Genomic DNA, 22,811 nt, shown 5'->3' on the forward strand with positions numbered 1-22,811 from the left:
TGGTTTTTACAAAAGCAGGGTCTGCTATTTTTTATTTTTTTGTGTGGAAATATATTTTTATTATGGTTAATTTCTACCAGAAAAGCATATTAGTACACAATGTAGCACGCAGACTGAATGACAATTATAGAATCTAAACATAAGCTTCGCACAATGTATCAGTCGCATTCCTGCCAAATATTAAAAAATTGTGAGGCCCTGGTCAAGATTATAAAAAAAACAAAAAAAAACACACCAAACAAAGACGGGTATATTTCTAAACCCCTAATAACCCTTAATAGGGAACACATAGAGTGTGCGGTAGAATTGTACCATGGCAACGCTGCTGTCCAGGAGTAATGGGAGTTTCAATGCAGGGCTTACGTTTGTATGTTTGTATTTGCTTTTGTATCACACAGCCATGTTCCCATGTGTTCCCTATTAAGGGTTAATAAGTTATGTAGGGGTTTAGAAAAATACCCTCTCTGTCTTATTAGAGATTTTCCCATTTAGCCGAAAGCAGCAAGGCGAATTGTTAGTTAGTAGGACTCACCTGAGAGGGTTAGCCTTGACGTGGCAGGTGAGCTTACACTTAAATGGACAGTGAAGTGATACTAAAAAACCTCCAGTTATTTAATTTGCATAGGGATTTGGGATAGTGTGCAAGTAGCGTTTTCTTTGGTTTTTATTGCATGTATTGGGGCTGATGTGCACTATAGTCATTGCTGACACCCAGGAGTAGTGGGAGTGTAAGTGCAGGGCTTAAAGGGATCCTATAGTGCCAGGAAAACAAAGCCGTTTTCCTTGCACTATATAAGGTCCCCCCCTCCTTCGCAATACTCATCCCTCGCCAACATCAGCCAGCGAGTGAGACCTAATGCGCATTCATCAATGCTTTCCTATGGAGAAAATCTGACTCTGGAGGTCCGTTTCGATTCCTAAAGCCCTTTGGTGAGAGCAGACTTAGAGCTACAATGTAAAACATGTTTACATTGCAGCTCTAAGTGCAAAAGGGATACAGCACCCAGACCACTTCAATGAGCTGGGTGCCTACAGAGTCCCTTTAATTCTGTAAGTCTGTAGATGAGAGGTCTTCCGTGCCATCTGAGGCCTCCGGTGGCGTCCGCTGGGTCCCAAAGACCAGCAAGGCTGAAAGTAGCTGCTGGAGTGAAGGAGTAATATTCCCCATTTTAGCTTTACCATGCTTGTGGGAATTTGAGTGTCTGAGTGTTCTCCATAATCGGAGTCAAGCATGGTTTGCAACCTTCTAAAACACAAGGTTATTGAGGAGCCAATCCACGCCCCTGGTCTGCTAGATCTTTTCTGCCACTTTTTCTCTTGTTAAATTATTTTTTGTTTTGTTGCCATAGAAACTGAATAAATTGGACAAGTACAAAATAATCTGCTTCTCTCCACCTAGTGTGCCCTGATAATGAAATAGATAAGACTGTGTTTATATCAAGTAACTAGCTTGAACAATCTGAAGCCTATTCGTTGCATTGCAACTCCCATCAGCAAAGTAAAAATATTAAAACCTGCTGTAATAATCGGGTCTGTTAACACAAAAGCACCTAACCACATAGCCATTCTTAGGGTACATTGGGGGAGAAATATCAAAGTGTTCTGAAAAGAATCTTCCTATTTTTCATCTCGAATCGGTTTGTGTTTATTAAAAGGACCACTTCATCTCAGTGAAGTGGCTTGGGTGTAGTGGTCCTCTCATGTTAGACCTTCCATGTAAATGTTTACAGTTTTAGTGGAACTATATAGCTCTTCAGTGGCTGTAATACTGACCGCCACTAGAGGCGCTTCCTCCTAGTGAACCACGTCAAACTCTGTCCTGCAATCAATGTTGCTCCTATGAGAAGCATCAGATTGTACAAAGTTGTGGAAGACGTCAGCAGGAATGCAGACCTATACAGAGACAGAGCGGGTGGCTGCAATGGAGGAGTCTCTGTGCTGCAAATCAGGCAAGTCATCCTAATCTTAACTTGGAAAGAATGGAAACTATGTTTTTCGGGACTATAGGTCCCCTCTAGATTGTTCTAAAAATGGCCTAAAGAATGTTGGCTTTTCAGTACTTAAACTGCAGTTTTTCACAGAAAAATATATCCATTTCAGAACAGGCCACCACTTTTAGAATGGCTTAAAAGAGTAAAGTTAAACAAAACACCTGTCTGGCAGAAAACGCGACAGGATGATTGATAAACAGGCAGTGCCTTTCAAAATGGTAGTTTAATACAAAGTATTTAATAAATTGCACTAAAAAAAAAAAAAAAAAGACACAAAATGACAACATTTGTACGGTTTTGATTAGGAGAAAGCACAAAGTGCTTTTTAAAAAAAAACAAAAAAAAAAAACTAACCTTTCATTTTATTTTATTCTTTTTTTTCCTTGATAAGATATGTTCTTTTAGAGAAATACTATTTTTGTAAATGACTGCTCGGTATATGTGATGTACCTCTGTTAGTGAAAGAACAATAATTATAACAAAAATAATTCAATAACCTTCTTTTTCCTAAAACCAAAAAATGTTTTTGTCTATTAAGCTTTTCATTAAAATAAAATCTATTTATGATGTAGTAAGATGCAGGGAATTTCTGCCTCTGTAGACTTGGTTTGCTCCATTCGTTGGCACTAATAATAATGCGACCAATTTATTTTCTCTTTTATTTTTCAGATTCCCTTAGTCAAGAGTTCTAAAAACCCAAAGGGACCTCTTAGAAAGCCTTGCTGATTTCTGAGTGACTTTAAAGAATATCTCCTACAACTTGAGTTTTTGTAATTTGGATATTATTTAATCAGGATTTACCATATTTGAGGTCTTCTCCCTTTTTGGAGCGGAGGAATCTTCAAATTTGCATGTGTCTCAATTATCATGAATCTGCAGCCTCAGCAGAAGGCTTCAAATAAAAGGACCGGGAAGCGGATTACGTTTTTTAACGAACAGCAAGGCCTCTCGGTGTCTAATAAAGAGGCACAGATTAAAGACCAGCAGTTTTATGGGACTGTGACCAGACTGCCCAACTCTCAGGCTTCAGATTACAACAAATCGGACTGTTATACTACATCGGCACAAAACAATATGCTGAATACAGTAATGTACACCCAGGAGAGACCGGATGCTATTCGGATTAACCAGCAGTCTGTTCCCGGAAAGTGGAATGTCCCAGAAAGGAGCGACGCTGCCTGGCAGGCTCCACCACAGGGATTATGGTCAAGGAACGCTGCGGGTTATGGCGTTCCAATGGTAAACGCGTTTTACAACCAGCAGGAGCAAATCAAGAGAAGTCAGGACAAGGCAGTTGGGGTCTCGCAAATAGAAATGTACGAGGGTGCACTTCAACAAATGAGATCTCAGAAGGCTCAGCTGGAACAGCATGCGTTTGCTCGACAACAGGCTCATTTAAATTCTATTTTGCAAGCGCAGCAGCAGCAACAACAACAACAACAACAACAACAGCACCTGCAGCAGCAACAACAGCAGCAACAAAGTCAGCATTTATCTTTGCAGCCCTTTCAAATGGCATTTGGTCACCAGGGCCAGAAGCCGGCTCTTTCGGAGCTGTTCCACGTTTTCCCAGATGCGGCGTCCAACGCGGCGTACGCCGCCCAACAAAAAACCACAGCGCTACCTCAGATGCAGCTATTTGAAAACTTCTATCCAAGTCAGCAACAGCAGCAGGCGACGTACAGCATGCAACAGGCCGTCTCCATGGCCCAGTCTCATGCTGCAGCACAGCAGAAAATGCACGCGATAAGTCAACAGCAGCACTCTACTGCGTCGGAGGAATACATGAAAGCTGTCGCAGAGCAGAACCAGCAATGTGTGCCTCCCAAAACTCAGATCCCTTTACCGAGGAGGTCACGTAGACTTTCCAAAGAGGGGCTTCCTCCTCTGCCGCCTCCTGGGATTGCCCAGGGGAACCATCCTTACAGCCAACTTTCATATGAGCAGACAATGCAACAACAGGCGGAAGCCCACGAGCGCTACAAAAAGGGGTTACAACAGCATGCACACAGGGATCCCCAGATACCCCATCAAGACACCCAGTATGGTAATCCCCCTGAGCAAGACAAGGCCCCCCTGCCTCAGAATGGCAGAGCAAAGGAGATGCAGCCGGGGTCTGAGCAGAGCATGGTTCAGCAGGTCGGTGTTGGTTGTGTCACAGGAGGAGTAATACAAACCGTACGAAGAAGGCGTCGAATATCCCAGGAAGCCAATCTATTTACTTTGGCACAGAAGGCAGCGGAGATGCCGTCTTTAGAAAACACTAAGGTATGACGATGGTATAAAAACATCATAAATGTGAGTTCAGTTCATGTTATTGTCTGTTTGTTAGAATTTAGTTTGCCTAAATTACCATGTGGGTCTTTCTTCAAGGCATGAATGAATACATTTTCCTAGGATTATGTCATTGGACAATTGGTATATAATTTTATAAACAACGTGTACCATGTTTATATCCACTATGTAATATGTCTGTGTAAACGTCAGGGAGCATTCTAGCTTCAGAAGTTATGTAAAAAAACAAATTATTATGATAATATTAATTTCTTGGTAAAGCTTAATGTAAACCCTGTGTTTCGATGAAGTGTGAGTTTCTTTAAATATCATTATGGACAGAAAGGAAGCAGTGGTTTAACAATTGCAGTAGCCATTTGTAACCTGGTACTGTTGCCGTTGAAAGATCAGTCCCCCACCAGCTGATGTTTGGACTTCAATTCCCAGCATCCTTCTTAGACTGTGTCTGTGACCACACATTACACGCTCAATAGTAAAAGTAGCCAAAATCCATCTCCGGATGGAGAGAGTTTCTTCTTAGAGTCGACCCATTTTAAAGCTCAGTCATTGCACCCATCATCTGCTCACAGCAGGAGTTTTTCATTGCACAACTGAACCTCTTGAAAGTTAAAAATAGAGGAAGGAGTGAAACTGCACTTGATGGAAATTTGGCATTTGACCATGAAATCCAAAATAGTTAATCTCATTGCATAAGCTAGTGTTGACGTTGGTACATCCTTTGCAAAGTTTTCATGATAACTGCCACTGAACGCTTTTCTTGCCTCGACACTCAAATGTTAGTGATGTCCATTTTCCACAGTTCTCATCCTTAAAATACAGATAAGAGCTGAGCCCCCATGGTTACATAGAATGGGACCTGGCACTTTGCTGGTGAAGGTAGACCAAAAGATATAACCAGAAGGACCCCTATGATCTGCAAGTGGGCAGTCAGTGCGTGTCAAGATAAGAGAGAGAGAGGTTTTGGGATCCCCTTGTTCTCCTGTGTGTTGATCCTGTGTGACATTACTCAGATGATGTGATGTGATATAATTCCATTTTGGGATCTGTGAGTGATAGGATGTCATGCAGAAAATCAAGGGGATCCAAAAAAGCTGTGTCCGATATTGCAGCACACACAAACGGCTTGCTACACCATGGACAGGATGTTATATCTCCTTATCAACTCACCAACAACAGAGGTGAGCACTAAAGGAATTAGTGGAAGTGTGAGTCTGTATGTGTGTGTGATTGTCTATGTATGCGTACGGGTTTAAATAGTTGCATATTTGTGTGTTTGTATGAGTGGCTAATTACGTGTGTGTGTGTGTGTGTATTAGTGGCTAATTACGTGTGTGTGTTTGTATGAGTGGCTAATTGTGCGTGTGTGTTTGTGAGAGTGGCTAATTGTGCGTGTGTGTTTGTGAGAGTGGCTAATTGTGCGTGTGTGTTTGTGAGAGTGGCTAATTGTGCGTGTGTGTTTGTGAGAGTGGCTAATTGTGCGTGTGTGTTTGTGAGAGTGGCTAATTGTGCGTGTGTGTTTGTGAGAGTGGCTAATTGTGTGTGTGTTTGTATGAGAGCCTATTTGTATGTGTTTGTATGAGAGGCTAATTTTGTGTGTGTATAAACAAATAATTGTGTGTGTAATGTATTTTAAGCATTTTATGAGAGCATGCCTGTGTGTATGTGTTATTAACCCTTTGAGTCTAAGAGAAGTGCCCAATTCATTACATCACAGACAATCCATTGACTAGTAAAACACTTTCACAGTTCCTGGTTTGTAGCTGAATGTATCAAGCTCTGTTCTTGGTAGCATATTGCCACAATGTATCTGTAAGAAACCAAGGTTTAAGTCATTCTAATGCTATTATACCGAAATTTAGGAAAAGCAATATTTTTATGTAGAATAAACCGTACAATTCTAAACTGTATCGCTTGTGTTCTATTATAATATTTTACTCCAAGTGTACTTCTACTGATTGTTCTGTTTTGTGCAGGAAGGAGACGCCGGAGAGAAGAGGAAGAAATCTCCATCCAAGAGCAACGAAGAATTCCTGGGATCTTTGTCCACTAAGAAGGCCAGAGGAGACACTTACAAGCCATTGATCATTCCTGTCTCGGTACCAGTGAAAATGGACACTGGTAGGGGAAAGTGGGACGAAGATAGGATGCAGGGGACGGCAGCCTCTGGGAGGGACATTTCACTTTCTAAACCCTCGGTGATAGTCACGCGGCACAGAGCTGGCCATACAAATCTCTCTGAGTCTATATTACAGGTGAGAATTGCAGTCACTGGCTAGTATTACTACACCGCCCTTCTGATTGATTGTGCCTGCTAGGAAGTAACTCTGGATTGTGAAATAAGTGTAGCAAGCATACACCCCCATTCACTTAGAGGCTGAGTTTTAACAACTTAACCCCTTAAGGACCAAACTTCTGGAATAAAAGGGAATCATGACATGTCACACATGTCGTGTGTCCTTTAGGGGTTAAAGAGGAGCTTGCACGCTTCTTTTCATTTTTATTTTAAGCAGGTATTTCCAATCTTGACTCTCCAGTTTATTTGCATTTTACAGAATTGCCTGCCAAGGTCTAGACTCTGCAAGGTTAGGATATCCTTATGAGCAGTTTTTCAGTCGAGCCTCTAATTCGGGTGTAGTCAAATGTGGTCCTATTTTACTTAAAGTGTAATAATCCTGCTGTGTAGGGATCACATAGCAGCGTTTGTAGATCATTGTTATACTGCTCTTGCGCAAGTCACTATTATAAATGGGATGATTACCAATTATTATAATAGTAAGCACTTTTGAAAAAGAGCAGGTTAGCGAGTGGGAACTGTGAATGGTTTTATTACAAATAAAGGGACACTATAGTCACCAAAACAACTTTAGCTTAATGATGCAGTTTTGGTGTATAGATTATGCCCTGCATTGAGGCACTTGAACGTTCCCCATAGAGATGCAGTAAACGGCAGAGAATTGAGCAGTGAGGCTGCAGGGGCATGATTTATGCACCAACACTGCTTCATTAAGCTAAAGTTGTTCTGATGCCTATAGTATGCCTTGAAATACTTCTATTTAGGGTCTATTCACTAAACCGTGAATTGCCACAAACTGCAATCCAAACTGCAAAATTATGGCTAAAATAGTTAAATTGGAGAAATTTTCCAAATCTGCTATTTGTGTTAAATTCCATGTTTACTAAATCAACTCTTTCAAGTTAAAATCCATAAAAATATGTCCTTTCAAATCTAAATTGTGTAATATTATTACCTTCACTAACCGGTACTATTCAATAAAGTGGGCATTCATGGTGGATTTCACATTTCAGCCTATTTTCCTTTTCCCCTAAATTCGAATACAAATTCTGTTGTAATAAATACCTTTATTTTCCCAAAAAAGGGTCATGAAAGCTCTCCGGCATCTGAAGGGGAGGTATCTACCAAGAAACCCAAGCAACGTCCTCGACCAGAACCATTGTTTATCCCACCTCCGAAGCCTGGCACCTTCGTTGTGCCCGTTGCATACTCCAACATTACCCCATACCAGAGTCACCTCCGCTCTCCGGTGCGTGTCCCCGACCACATTGGGGACCGCAATTTTGAGCTGCCACCTTACACGCCTCCTCCCATTCTTAGCCCGGTACGTGAGGGCTCTGGACTTTACTTCAATGCCATCATGTCTGCCAGCTCTAATTCAATGCCCCCGCCGATCACCCCAAAGAGCTCCACGAGAACCCTGCTGAGATCCAGTAAGTGTTTTTCAAATTGTTTCATTGTAACATAAAGACACATCTGTTGTGCAATAACTAGTCTGTATGCACCCAGATATTTAATACTGGTTTATGTGCTATTTCCACTGGAATGGTGGTAAGGTTTTATAGGGGTTGGACGGTGTGAGACCCAATAGGGCAAATACTCTGGTAAAGGAGACTCAACACGGAGGTTGAAGTGCTAACCTGGTTCCCAAAAGTACAATGAGTTGATAATTCACATAGTCAATGAAAAATGTCCGCTTCGGGACCATAGATTCCTAGCATATCCCAGATAGCCAGGTTGCTATTTACAATAAATAGTGTGGGGAAATATTAGAATAATTGTGTAGTCCCTGTATTAAAGTAATAAGTTAAGTGCCTGTTAATGCAACACACTCACTCACACACACACACTTTCTCACTCACTCACTCACACACACAGTTAATGCAACACACTCACACACACTTTCTCTCTCTCTCTCTCACTCACTCACACACACACTTTCTCACACACACACACTTTCTCACTCACACACACTCACACACACTCTCTCTCTTTGTGATACAGGTTAAATTAAAGAATTGCCCAAAATTAAAAGTAATAGAAACCTCATTGCAACAAGCAGGATCTGTATCCAATCAATAGGTTCTCATAGGGTAACATTACAAAAATAGTTAGTGTCCAGCATGCAGGACCCAGATGTTAAATAGATTTTTATTTTTGTGTATGTATGTATGTATTTTTTTTTAAATCAAATCTGAAGCCCATTTTCTCTGTCTAAATGGCAGCCACTGGAGGTGTGGGGATTGCAAAATGTAAAGGTTCAGAGCAGCATCTGTGACCCAAAATCCCTTTAAAATATTCTTGTACTCAGGGCAAAAGTTGCATGTATCGATAAATAAAGAATGAGAAAATGCGTTTAATTTGTAGTTTTGCCTCCTGATACATCCCAAAATATTGGCCTACTTTTATTTTCTATTATGTTCTAAAATTTCCTTTTCGCAATAATCTATTAACCGTCCGTGTAACCCACCGCCGAATTGTCTCTTTGCTCCTCAGATAGTGTGGATGAAATGCCGCCTTTGCTCACAGCAATGGGAGAAGCCACACCAGTTAGCATTGAACCGTAAGTTTGTTGTGTATAAAACGTTGCCTAGTGTATAATCTATTACATTTCTATTTTAATAATATATTTTAGGTCCACATCCGTCATTATGTTTTTACATGAGACAGTAATTCAGAGGAGTTTTTAAAGTTCGATGCATTCAGAATATTCAGCTTAAATCCTACACCTTATTGATGTCGTTTGATATGTTTGACTGTTGGCTGATATTACATAGTAGCTGATACCAGTCACTGTTCTGATATTCTAAACAGCTCCTACATTTATACATATTCCCCAAGACTTTGAGAAATAGTAAACAGGCAGATGTTTTGCAGATTTTTTTAACTAAGGGGGAAAAATAAATAAATTAGTAAACAGGATATTATGCTAAAATAAAATGAGGGGGTCGTATGAAAAATCTGCTATAAGCTCCTGCCCTTCCTGTTGGAATTTAGTAGGCGGTATGATGGCTAAATGCTGTAGCTGAACGATCCAACTGAACTTTTGGTAAACGTGTCATTGTGTGTTGGTATCCCCAAATACTGCGTAAGCACCGTGTGCTGTGTATACATGTCTCCTTACATTAAATTTCTAGTGTGTGCATGTTGTTTGATGTCACGAGAGTCCTAAAGGGTTTAAAGTTGTATGTTTTGTTTACATGACCCAGGGTAGATTCTTTGGAAGAACAGTCAAGTTTTATTTTTTTATATATTTTTTTTTGTTATGTAAAAAATGTGTGTGAAACGTACAGTGAAATTTGCCTTCAGGCCTTCTTTGGATGGCTGTTAACTGTTTAACTGAGAGACCTCAAAGGTGTTTAAAGGAATTTACTTATTTAAGGTTTATTGTCTAAACCAGGGATAGGCAACCTTAAAAACTCCAGATGTTGTAGACTACATCCTCCATAATGCTCTTATACCCTTAATGCTGGCAAAGCATCAAGGGAGGTGTAGTCCAAAACATCTGGAGTGCCAAGGGTTGCCTATGCATGGTCTAAACAGTGTGTTGTGGTCAGCTGGTCAGCTGAACTATAAGTCGTTTAAATAGATGGAGAAAGGGAATGTGTGTTACACAGGCTGAAAAGAGACATGTCCATCAAGTTCAGTCTTTCTCACATCTGTGTTTTGCTGTTGATCCAAAAGAAGGCAAGACACCCAGTTTGAAGCACTTCACATTTTGCAACAAACTAGGGAAAAAATCGCCTTCTTGACCCCAGAATGGCAGTCAGATTTATACTTGGATCAAGAAGCTATTACCCCACAATTTAAAAATTCAAGAAGTACTCCACTAGCCAGACTCTAAATGTGTTCACCCACTGGCTGCCTAGAAAGTCCATAGGACACTCACCAGGGGTGAATGGCTAGTAACGAACAGAAATTTGAGTGCTGCTTAAAAACCATCTCCGATTTGGGCTGTAATAATCCGTCGTTCAATGTAGCTCAAGGTTTTCACTTGTTTGAACTAGGAAAAGTATCACAAATGCCCCATAAATTTTGTTGACTGAAGCTAAGGAATGTGGCCATCTGTTTGTTAAAGGGTACCTGTCACAGTACCTGAAACTTATGCTCGTTTTAAAGAGCATTATGTTTAATCTATCAATTGTGGTAGCAAATATTCTATGGTAACTCCCTCGCCTACGCTGCTAGTATGGGAATTCTCCAAAATTACCCAATTGTACAATGATTGTGTATTCCTGTTTCCAATCATTTTCATCCACTGTATTAAAATATTTCGGAGGTTTACAGTGGTACTAGGTTATTTTATTTCAAACTGCAAAATAAATATATTTTTTTTACTAATTCACTCCTTCCTTTTATTAGAGCAGCTATTGATTAGAAATATATTGTTTGGTCTAATGTATGTAGGGGAAGACTTTTATTTTCCACCAGGAATAATTCTATAAACGTCTTATGCTATAAAGGTTGGTTAAGAGCTGTGCTATTTTCTTTTTCATTTCATTCTGGATTGTAGTAGTTTGTTATTCTATCAGTCTCTACGTGTGTGTTGTTAGAACCGCTCTATACATTAAATGTTGTTTCTTTACTGCTACACAATTGCGTTAATGCAGTATGAAGTCTGAAACGTGCTCATATGCATGTCAAGCTGGGAACTCTGGGAAACTCGTCTAAACATAATTTTTCGAGTTTCTGTGCTCAAAGGGGGTCTTTTCAAAGTCCAACTTGAGATATGCAGGTGATGCACAACAATATTTTTTGTAATCCTTGTTCCGACAGATAATGCTCAGTTTTACACTGATTGTCTAAGGCAATGGCTCTCAATCCAGTCCTCAAGTACCCCCTAACAGTCCAGGATTTAGAGATTAACCAGTTGTGTTTAAGGTGTAACCCCTAAATTCTGGACTGTTAGGGGGTACTTGAGGACTGGGCTGGGATCCCCTGATCTTAGGGGATGATGTACAATTTTAGGGATCTGGGAACAGTGGTGTCCAGCCTTGGCTCTGTCATCCTAATGTTGGTTACCTTATCTTCATTAATGGGACTTTCAGACCAGCAGCTTCACAGAGTGATCTAAAAGTCCCATCAGTGTTGTGAAATGTGTTGTCTAGCCACAGCCGTGTGGCTAAAGCTGAACGCATGATATAGAATGTGGAGAAGAAGCATTTAATATCATAAAATATGAGAGATATTGAAGAACTAAGGTAGACAATATTGTAAGTACTTTTTTGCGATGGATATATAGATAGATGTGTAAGACTTGATACATTTCTTTACAGTATATGCATTAGAGATGGTTTTTATTAAGCCTCATGTTGGTGGTTTAGCACTTTATTCCATAGTTTTCCTCCATGACCTGGCAAGATATTCACACGTGTCTCCTTCTAAAAGGCGTATCAATATTGGATCGCGGTTCCAGGCTGACATCCCTGAGATCAGAAGCAGAACTTTAGCGGCTGGTGATGAGTACAAAGCGGATTTGGTTTGGTGGCCGTGGCAGGAATCTGAGGACACCGACGGTAAAGGTGAGTTAATTGGATCAGCAGCTAGGGAGACACGTGGAACCAGGTAATTGTAAGGTGTACACATAGCTTATGTAAAGGTTTTGGAGGGGAGACCAAGAATCCAATTTGAGGCAGCGTTTTATTTGCTTATTATTAGTGTTTTTGTGTGTTTTTTTTCTCTTTTAATTGGTTTATTGTGGTTTCATTCACTATTAGCATTTTATCAAAATGTATAAAATCTTATAGAATTCCACATCATTTATAATTCGTATCTACAAATCGTGCCACACTTTCCTAAGATAGATTTGAAATTTAGACTCTGTTGGGAGACTGGTGAGTCACGGCCAGGGGAGGTGTGGCTAACCCTGCATAAACAAAGTGAGTTATCTCCTAAATAGCAGAAAATTGATTCCTAAGACTGCAGAGGCATGATCTATACACCAAAACAACTTCATTAAGCTAAACTTGTTTTGATACTAGAGTATGCCTTTTAGTGTCAAACTTGCATAGGTTGTTTTTGCAGTCTTTATAGAATTATTTATTTATTTTTTTAACATATTCTATCCATACACAGTACTACTCCTCTACCTGAGAGTTTCTCTGTAGGATACACTAGTGAGAATTTATGATTTTAAAGAAAAGCCACTTACATAGATGAATTATAAGGACCTCATTTGTTCTTCTGTTCCAATTCTGATCATTTCCGTTGAGGAGGAAGCAGATCATACATGACTAGCTTTCTGGCATTGCAGCTCTTGCCTTAGTTGTGTGTTGAATGCTGTCTTACAATGTACTGAAAGTTCCACGTGTTAATATAGGACGACCACATGTGACCACATGTCCCGTACCCAGAATACTGAGCTGCAGAATAAACATTGTGTGCTGACACATTTGTGGGGAAGCAAATTTTTGATATTTCTTTTTTATTGCTGATACTTTCTGTAGATTTTATTGCACATACATTAATCTATATAGCGTGTGATTAGCAACCTACACATGTTTAACTACCTGGTGTTAACATGTTTTGTAAGTGTGTTTTTCGGAGGAATTGTTCTATTAAAATTGTATCTGTATTTTGAAAATGATGGCAATTATCATTTGGTGAGGAATAACTTGTAGGACTAGCTCTACAGTTCTATTGTTGACTTCTTGATGTGCAATAAGGTCCATTCCCACCGGGATTTAAAGCCGTAACTCCACCTAGATTGTGACATACGAAGGTTGATCTGCGAACATACACCTATAACCACACTCCTATTAACTCTGAATCCGTTTGACCTTGTCTATATCGTCCGTCAAAGGTTGCAGATATTATTGATGTTTATGCTGTGTAAGATGAGGGATCGGTCCGTGTAGTAATTTAGGACATAGAATGTGGTGATCATCTTCTGACGGCTTGATTTCTTCCTATACCAGTGGTGGACGAGTTACTTACAGCAGCGTGTTCCAGTATCTTACCAGGAGGGGGCACCAATCAGGAGCTGGCACTACATTACCTTCACGAGTCAAAAGGGAACATACTGGTATGAGATACTTTTACAAAAACTTAACCTATAACAAAAGAACAACCGACTCTTATTGTAATCAAATGAACTGAAGATAGACCTACGGCCGATTTTCAGTAAGCAAAATGGATACTTTGGCAAACATCGACCGTGAGAATAATAAATTGTTAATTTCTTATTGTGTAATTCTATACGGTCACGGTTTCCTAGGACTGTATACATTGAGTAAAGCAGGGGTGTCAAACTGCCCCCCCCCCCTTCCCATTTATCATTGGGCTACAGGTTATGTAATTCTCAATAATCAATCCGATTGGAGCAAGACTATATTTTCCTCATTACCAATTCCTCATAGTGTGCGTATATGCATATTGATTTACCTTAAAATCTGAGTCTGGACATAACTTGCCTCCATTATTTTTCTACATAAACATAGATTTATTTCTGCTTGAAGAATACTTTATTGGGCACAATATATAGTCCCCCTTTGCAGCATTTCACCATTAATTTATGCCAAAACGTCAGGGTTGATTTAACAAACTGTGAATTGTCAGATTCTAAAGTAAATTCAAAGTGAATTTTAGATGTTGCTCTTTAACACATGCAGTCACTGACAGCGCACATTCTGTGTATGGAAGCTGTCCGCATGCAGTGATAACATTAATAAGTGTTAGAATACGAAGCCTCCAGTCCTGATAGCAGATAATGGCTCGGAAAATGTGTTGGTGCCTAATTATATTTAGAGACCAGTCTGTTTATTCTCACCCTTGTGTTTTTCAGGCTGCCCTTACAAAGCTGCTTCTTAAGAAACCACGGCGGCATAAATCCCATCCTTTGGCGAACTATCATTACTCCGGTAAGGAGCTGTGTTTGATCACTTAATTGAAATTTAAGCAGTGGAGAAGGCTGTCTTCAAAGGCTCCCTTTCTGTTAAATGTCCCTAGTTTACCGACATTTTTAAATATCTAGAATTGCACTAATTTGTGTGTTCGTGTCAATATATCAGTCAATAGGGTAAAGATAAACCCATGTGTTGCAGAGCATAGCCGATCCCCCCCCCCCCCTCCCACCCCCCGCACCCTACTGGTACTCCCTGTACTTTCCTGCGTCCATCTGCCTTTATAGGGCGAGGTTTTAGGGGAAGGAAGTTTAGCTACCCTGCAGCAGTGTTATATGACCAACCGCAACACAGCTTGTGGCTGGTTGAATCTTCATTTACTTTCTAACCTTCCCAGTCTCAATTATATTTTTTAAAATGTATTTTAATTAATGTTGTTCTTACCTCCATTTCCTATAAACTGAATGTATACTCCAAGCACTATGACCAATTCAGTGGTTTGAATTGGTTATGGTGCCTGGAGTTTGTATGTTAAAACGCTGCACACTGGGCTTACAGGCTGTTTAATTTCAATGCTGTACATATTTCTCAGTCCTTGGCTGAGAACAGTCCGCTGATGTTCAGCCAATGAATGGCCAGCGAGATTCTTCTCCTAGAATTGTATTGGTGATCAGTCTGCGTAGTAGTTGTGTGCTCTATGAATAATCCCTGGACATTCCATTGCCTAAATAGCAAATTAGCAGCAAGGTTTTCTAATTGTCATAACATGTAACACTTTCCCCATTCAGGATCTGATCGATGGTCTTCTTCTGAGAAGAGGCTTTTTAACAAAGGGATGGCCATCTACAAAAAAGATTTTCTGCTGGTCCAGAAACTGGTACGTGATGTCCTTGATGGACCACAAATGCAAAGGGCCGTGTCCTTCTCATCAAAAGTACTTTAAATAGTTTGAATCAAGTAAACGTCTCCATGAATGTCCCCAGATTCCAAGCTGGTTTGGGTTTCCTTTGGTCTTATTTTTACAATTATTAAGGTTATTCAATAGATTTTAGATTGTAACAAATAAAAATCTGAATTGTAGAATTTAGGTGAAAATGACTCCAAATTAGCTATGCTTGTCCTTAATGTTGCCATCTGGATTTTAATTTGTTGCAATATAGACTTTGGGAAACATGCTCACATGGGTATTTACTGGTCATTATTTGTGGAAAGTCATGAATCTCTGAATATGCAAATTCCAGTCTAACTCTCGATCAGTTTTGTGGATTTTTCGCTGATGTCAGAATTTGGTCTGGATGGATACAATTCAGTTAAAATAACAGAATATCGTCTGGTTGTGCAATTGCTATGTTCACAGAAGCAAATAACCAAAATCTTGATGTGGGCTTTAAAATCAGGAATTCTAATAAGTGAATCCTTTAGGGCAGTGATGGCAAACATTTTTGAGCCCAAGTGCCCAAACCGTAATACAAACCAACTTTTTTTTCCCCCTCAAAGTGCCAATACGGCAATTAAACCTGAATACAGGTTTAAGTTTAGAAAAAACAACTCATACAATTGTCCGAACTAATTAACATCTTTTGTTTTAAAAGAACACTGTGTATAGGAGGGGCAGTGTGTGTTTGTGTGAGTGGTGTAGTGTGTGCATTGGAGTGCAGTGTATATGTGGGGTGCAGTGGGAGCACTGTGTGTATGGTGCCAGTGTGTGTATGAGGGTGTAGTGGGGGAAGTGTGTGTGTGTATGGGGGTACAGTTGGGGCAGTGTGTGTGTGAGGGGGCAGTATGGGGGTGCAGTGTGTGTTTGGGGTTACAGTGGGGGCAGTGTGTGTATGGGGGTGAAGTGGGGGCAGTGTGTGTGTTTAGTTGGGGGAGGGGGCTGATTGAAACAAATAAGTGTTTTGTTTTTTTATTAAAAAAAATGTTTTATATCCCCCTCCTTTCTTACCTTTGCCCAGGGAGGAGGGATATCGATTGTGAATACCAGGTGGTCCAGTGGACAATCCCTGGCGGTTCTAGTGGTGAGTGAACTCTAGCCTGCAGCTCCTGGGCTAGAGTTCACTCTCGTGAGAATGGAGTGTTGCCATGGTAACAGCAGCAATACTCCGTGCTCGCAAGAGGAGATCCAGCGGAGCTGCAGGCTATAACTCACGGATCTCCTCTCTCTCCCCTGCTGGCTGCCAGCAAAGTCCCTGTGGACCTGTGGACCGGAGATCTCTGATCTCCGGTCCGTGAAGTTGGATAGCACCGGCCCTGCAGGGGAGAGCATCGGCACCTCCTGGATCCGCCACTGGCACGTTAGGAGCAGTGCTCAAACAGCATGTAAGTCACTGCTCCCTCACAGCCCTCCTGTTTTGGGCAGGCAGGTGCCTACTCTGCATTGCCGCCGGGGGGCCTAAGGCTGCCGACCGGTGCCCCCCAGGCCACCTATGGTTGCGTTCTCACATAGAGGGGTTGGCGTGCCAGCTGTGGCATGGGTGCCATAGGTTCGTCATCGCTGCTTTAGGGAATATAGGACTTTCATATGTATTATATATCTATAAAAATATACATATTTCCCTTTATTGCTGTTAGCATGTGTTATAATTGGTCATTATCTGCCTGCAGCCACATAATGGCTAATTCTGTTGAATCTGAACATTTATTGGCATATTTCTACAATTAACTAATGAATTTCAGCCATCTTGTTGCACAAGGACTGGCCGAAATTCAGAATAAATTCAAGGTAATTTGGAGGCTACTTTCCAAAATCTGGACAATAATAAGTAATTTAAGCAATTTCCAGATTTTGTAGTCTGCCCCCTAGGGGTCCCGAATTATTTTTATAATATATAACTATAGTGAATAATCTTGTTGGCGTTTCCATACTTTGAATAGAATTTCCATATTTTGGGGCCATGTTTTTAGCAGATACCAAATAGAGCAAATATATTAATCTAGAATTTGGTGAATAATGCCTTTTTTTTTATGAATTTGTTTTCCAAAGAAAAAATATTTCTGTAAAGCTTTTCTTGCATACTGAGGTCCATTAATCTTGCCTTGTTCCTTTGCTCTAGATAAAAACAAAGACTGTGGCGCAATGTGTAGAGTTTTACTATACCTACAAAAAGCAGGTAAAGATCGGGCGCAATGGAATGTTAATCTACGGAGACGTAGAGGCTTCCGGAGATGAGAAAAACCCAAGAGAAGATTCTGAAGTTGATATAAAGGTATTTGTATTAACAGATTGTAAAAATCACATTCAGACCAATTTTCTAGATCCTTCCTTATTACTGTAAACACACCATAAGAGTTCAGGATTCTTCCCACCTGGATTCTCAATGGCAAGACCTTCAGCAGACATGTCCAGATATCATGCAGTTTATTTGGGGCGATTATTCCTTTGTCTACATTGTTGGGATTGCTAGAGACTGGGCATTAGTTCACCAAGGTATCATATTGACAGCCGTGCCCTCCTTGTATGTAGCAGTAGACGGGAACACGATGTTATATCTCCCTGCACCAAACATATTGTAGAAGGGCACATGATATCAAGTGTAGCACGTCTTGGAATCTGGCCAGATTTGTGGCTTTCGTCACTTTCAGTGCCAACACTTGCATGTAGCTAATGTTTATACACAAGAGATGGGGGAGTGTACGGGGCAAGAGGCTCTGTCTGAAGGGCATATATTGCACAAGCTCCCGTGTCATATTACAAGAATATTTAATGTTAACGGCAGCTTGACATTGCTTTAAGAATGTCATTGCCGTGCGATTAATCCGTAAAAAATACTTTGCTGTGTTCTACATCATCGTAAAACTCTTGCAAAGACTTTCCTTATGAGTAAGGTTTATTAACGTCTGAGCTGAGGTGTCCTCCACTATATAACATGATCAGTGCTTTGGGAATGAAATGTGAGCATGGTAGTGGCAGTCTTGGCACAGGGCTTAGCTTTGCTTACAGGGCAACGGTCACCGTAACAACTTATTTGTTAATATGAGGATCCTTTAATCAAGTTTTTACAGGAAATGTATTGTGTACAAAAATAAAAAAGAGAGAGGAAAATCTCATCCCTACCTTTAGTAGAGAGAGAGGGGATCATTCAGTCTGTTTGAAAACCTTTAAATAGTCTCTATGGTCTTCCCTGCTTCACTCTCTGCAAAGTGCAGTGACGTCATGACACCGACTGTCACATACAAACATTGTCCGACCCAAGGTGTATGTATATGGCTGAAGGATCTTGCATTTATAATGCAGTTCTTAGTTGTCTCATGTGGTAACTGTGGGTAGGGGATGTGACGGATTCCCCTATCCCTGGGTTGTCATCCTTTTTATTTTGACTCATTTGTTACACTGGGTGGTTTGGTATATGGGATTCACCAAACACTTGGTACCCATGTAGTTCGCATACCAAACAATCTGCCGAACGGCCATACCACCTAGAGGAGTTGTGTGTTGCTCATTGGCCCTTGTAACCACAATTATCACAATGTTCTAAGCGGTCGGCTGGGTGGTCGCCACTCGTATGTAGGAACACGTGGCAGCGGCCATCTTTAGCCGTCGAGTGCATGGAACTATAATCAGACATCGCTGAGACTTCCATCTCTACACACGTTTAGTTCTATTTTTCTGGGAAGAGCGGCGTTCGGTTGAACCAGACTCCCAAACGAGGGGCACATGACGAGTGTACTCACAAACTGTTATATTCGTGATTTCATTGTATTTGGTACTCTCGAAAGAGACTGAATGCACAGCCTGAATCTATGGAACTCTTTGGGCAGGCGCTTCGTGTGTGGTCGGTCTAAACTATATCCCAGTGGCGTTTCGGCTGCTTTTGTGGGATCTGAGCGCTTTTTGGTTAGGTTGTGTGCTCAGATCCAGGCTATGTGGGGATATAGGACTTGAGGGGGTACCTACTTGTTAAATATGTATTTTAGGGTGTTTTTGTTATACATGTCCTGGACCTGAGAGTTATTGTAATTATTTGTGTGCTTTGCTGTAGTCCCCTCTCCGGTCCAGTGGGGAATGTCCCTGGAATATGTAATAAGAAACCTCTTGCATGGGGAATTGCATATAAGGCCAGTTTGGCTTCCAATAAATCAGTTCCTGCTTACCCTCAACATAGAGTCTCATCTCATGTTTGGAGGGAACAGCTATACTAGCTTTAACGTTTGTTTGGATTATTGTGCTCTGGATTGTGATAGCAATAGGGGAAAAGAACATCCTTAGCGGCGAGACTCTCTGGGTGGCCGCCACAGGGGATAAACTACTTATCCCACAAGCCTCTGCAGTAGGTTTATGGGATATAGGATAAGATCAGCCCCCCCTATATCAGAATGAAAAACTCCTGTAGAGTGAGGGATAAGTAACTTTGTTTATATCTAATTTTTATTTAGGTTTTGATTTTGCAATATATTTTTTATGCATTATGTTTATAATGCATTAAAGGACCACTATAGGCACCCAGACCACTTAAGTTCAGTGAAGTGCCAGGTCCCCCTAGTTTTAACCCTGCAGCTGAAAACATAGTTTCAGAGCTTCCGCGATCCTCAATGCGAAAATCGCATTGAGCTCACGCTGGACGCCTCTGGCCGCGCATGCGTATTCGGAGCTGACGTCAGCAGGGGGAGCAGAGGTCACCAGTGCCGAGGGAGCCCGGCGCTGGATTAAGGTAAGTGGCTGAAGGGATTTTAACCCCCTTCAGCCCAGCGGGAGAAGGGGACCTAATAATCCTATAGTGCCAGGAAAACAAGTTTGTTTTCCTGGCACTAAAGTGTTCCTTTAAACAATCTAGGGCCATTTATTTTTTTACTAAACTAATCCTTTAATTACTATGTTATTAATACAAATGGCTATTATTTCTTTTTCTCTGAATGTACTGTGATTGGCAAAGCAGAATAATTTGGTAGCATGTTCTTGTGTATCATCGAATTTATAGTATCAAAGAAACAGAAATTAGAACTCACCCTTTTTTCCCCTCCCCTTTCTGTGTGCCAGAGCTCACAGCGAGTTGCACCTGCTGCCCCTCTTAGAAGAGAGCCTGTGAAAGAGGAAACGGTAGAAGCCCCCATCATGGACACATATTCACAGGTTACGGTGAATCAAGTAAAGATAGAGGTGAAAGAGGAAGAGGAGAAGAAGGTTTCTCCCCCAATCAAGATCACACAAACACTGGAAGCCAGTGAAATAGTAAGTGGTTTTTGTACTCTTCTATGAATTTCTTACTTTCCTGTCTGCATTATGGGGTTTGGAACTTGCTGTGAAAGCGTGTGCATTGTGCGATAAAGAGGCTTATTAAAGGACACCGCAGGCTGGGGATTATCCCCTTGTGGAGGAAAGAAATCCCAAGGATTTATAGAAATCTCTGCCTACATTTGATATGAACATAGCCGAAATGGGTGTATCCAAAGCTTGCTGTCATAGCGTTTTGCATATGCGTTGGCATCCTAACAAATTCTTATTGTATCCCTGTTGCTTCACTTGTCATAGAGTTCTGCTTAGCAACCAATGACTTGTCAACAATTGATCTGCACAACTTTCAGGGACACTATAGTCACTAGGACAAATACAGCTTAATGTTGTTGTTCTGGCGAGTAGTCAGTTTCTGCAGGCATTTTAATGTAAACACTGTCTTTTCAGAGAAAAGGTAGTGTGCACATTACATCCTCGTGCTTCCTGGGGCCGTGATGCACAGTGGCAGCACTGCTGTTCAGCGTCTTCATGTTTTGCATCGCATATGCAATAGGCTCCCAATGCTTTCCTAAGGGAAAGCATTGGATTGGCTGAAATCATCAAATCTGATCCGAGGAGGCGAATCGGGGGCAGGGCCAGATGTGAGTAACCCCATGCGCTGCTGTAAAAAGTTCAGTAAATCTCCTTTCTAACCAAAGTTAAGGGGGGCTGACCACAGTGGTTTTAGAACTATAGTGTCAGTAGTAATACACGTTTGTGTTCCTGATGCTATAGTGCTAAAATTTTAAAAACCAAATTTCAAACATTGCAAATATTTGGCCAGCATAATGTCGATTTGCATTCCAAGAACAGATGTCACTCGTTTAGGCAAAGAGGATGTTTTGAAGAAGTAACCACCGAGTTTGAAAAACGAGCTGGCGTCAATTAATTTCCAATGAACATTGCATAGGTCTCCAAAATTCCTTCATGCTTAGCTGAAGATCCCTGTATCCCCTCGTGACACATCCAGGCTGGGTGACCTAGGAATGGAGAACCTTGTGTCTGTATTTAGATCAGTGCAACCATTGGTGAACAGACTGTGATTTGCAGCCGATATACCTTTAGTCTACAATGAATAATTCTGATCCTCCATTTAAATTACAACACTATTTGTAGATTGAAATATAACTGCTTTTCTTTTTTGCTACAGGCAAAAGATACCTTGATTCTAAAAGCCCAGGACCCTGACACAAAGATTTTGGAGAATGCACCCAAACCTAGAGGAAGGAGGCCACGGAAGAAATTTCCTCCAGATGGAACAAAGAAACCAGAAGTAGGAAGTAAGCCTCCGGAGCAAGAAGGCTCTTTTCCTTGCAAAAAATGTGGCAGGTGAGTGTTGTGTGCAATATAAAAATGTATCGCTATTTTTCTCTAATACTCAAGGCAGAAGCCAGGGACGATAGAGCCCACCAATATTCAAGGTATTGGCTAAAAGCAAAGCAGGAAAGATCGAAAGTAACAGAAAAACTTGTTAACAGTAATTAGTGGCTTAGGCTTAAAGGGACACTCTAAGCACCAGAAACCATATGCTTACTGTAGTGGTCGTGATGCAAAGAGAACTTTCCTGCAGTCTCGGCACTGTAAGAAAGGCCGTGTTTGGATTGCTTCCTATGGCCACCTCTAGTGCCAACCATGGTGCTTCCTGTTATTGGGGTTATTGATATAATGTATCTTCAGTGCAGTGACCCCCAATGCTTCTTTATGGAGAAGTATTGAATTAGCGGAGATACTCATTACTGATGATCTCTGCTGGTCTTAAGGCATGGGGGCGTAAAATTCTAAATAAGAAGGAAAACACTCTAAGGTTAGAAGTATGTTTTCAATTCTAATGTTAGTTTTTTTTGTTTTTTAACAGAAAAAAAATAAAGGCCATGGGAACAAACCAATGTGGTCAAAACACTTAAATCTGAAGTCAGGAACTGCAGAAAAACACTAATTCAACATAAAACCACCAAGTCAGAAATAAAAAAAAATCAGAACAGCACAATGAATACATAATCAGACTACACAGAACTGTAAAAGGTTGCAAGACGTGCAAATAATCATTGAACGGTGTATGGTGATGTCATCATCACTATACGCACCATAACTGGGACAGACATTGTATAAGGCAAGCAGCAGAATCCTTAGGAAGGTTTTTGGCAATAGATTGGAATGGCAGGGTCTTTGCACAATTCATTTGG

At 40.8% G+C, this 22,811-nt stretch overlaps 1 protein-coding gene across 3 annotated transcripts in view; it reads left to right on the forward strand.

Annotated features, from left to right (window-relative positions):
- MIDEAS (mitotic deacetylase associated SANT domain protein) overlaps window positions 1-22,811 on the forward strand; it is a 98,828-nt gene that overhangs the window by 75,210 nt on the left and 807 nt on the right. For all 3 annotated transcript variants that reach the window (XM_063439632.1, XM_063439633.1, XM_063439631.1), the window contains exons 2-12: window positions 2,661-4,259; window positions 6,260-6,538; window positions 7,664-8,012; window positions 9,076-9,142; window positions 11,968-12,101; window positions 13,497-13,603; window positions 14,363-14,438; window positions 15,209-15,297; window positions 17,474-17,626; window positions 20,395-20,586; window positions 21,779-21,957. In XM_063439632.1, the coding sequence (XP_063295702.1) occupies window positions 2,859-4,259; window positions 6,260-6,538; window positions 7,664-8,012; window positions 9,076-9,142; window positions 11,968-12,101; window positions 13,497-13,603; window positions 14,363-14,438; window positions 15,209-15,297; window positions 17,474-17,626; window positions 20,395-20,586; window positions 21,779-21,957 (3,026 nt within the window). In that variant the 5' untranslated portion in view covers window positions 2,661-2,858. The remainder of the gene's footprint in view (window positions 1-2,660; window positions 4,260-6,259; window positions 6,539-7,663; window positions 8,013-9,075; window positions 9,143-11,967; window positions 12,102-13,496; window positions 13,604-14,362; window positions 14,439-15,208; window positions 15,298-17,473; window positions 17,627-20,394; window positions 20,587-21,778; window positions 21,958-22,811) is intronic.

The sequence above is a fragment of the Pelobates fuscus genome, chromosome 13, assembly GCF_036172605.1.
Source record: "Pelobates fuscus isolate aPelFus1 chromosome 13, aPelFus1.pri, whole genome shotgun sequence".
Taxonomy (NCBI): domain Eukaryota; kingdom Metazoa; phylum Chordata; class Amphibia; order Anura; family Pelobatidae; genus Pelobates; species Pelobates fuscus.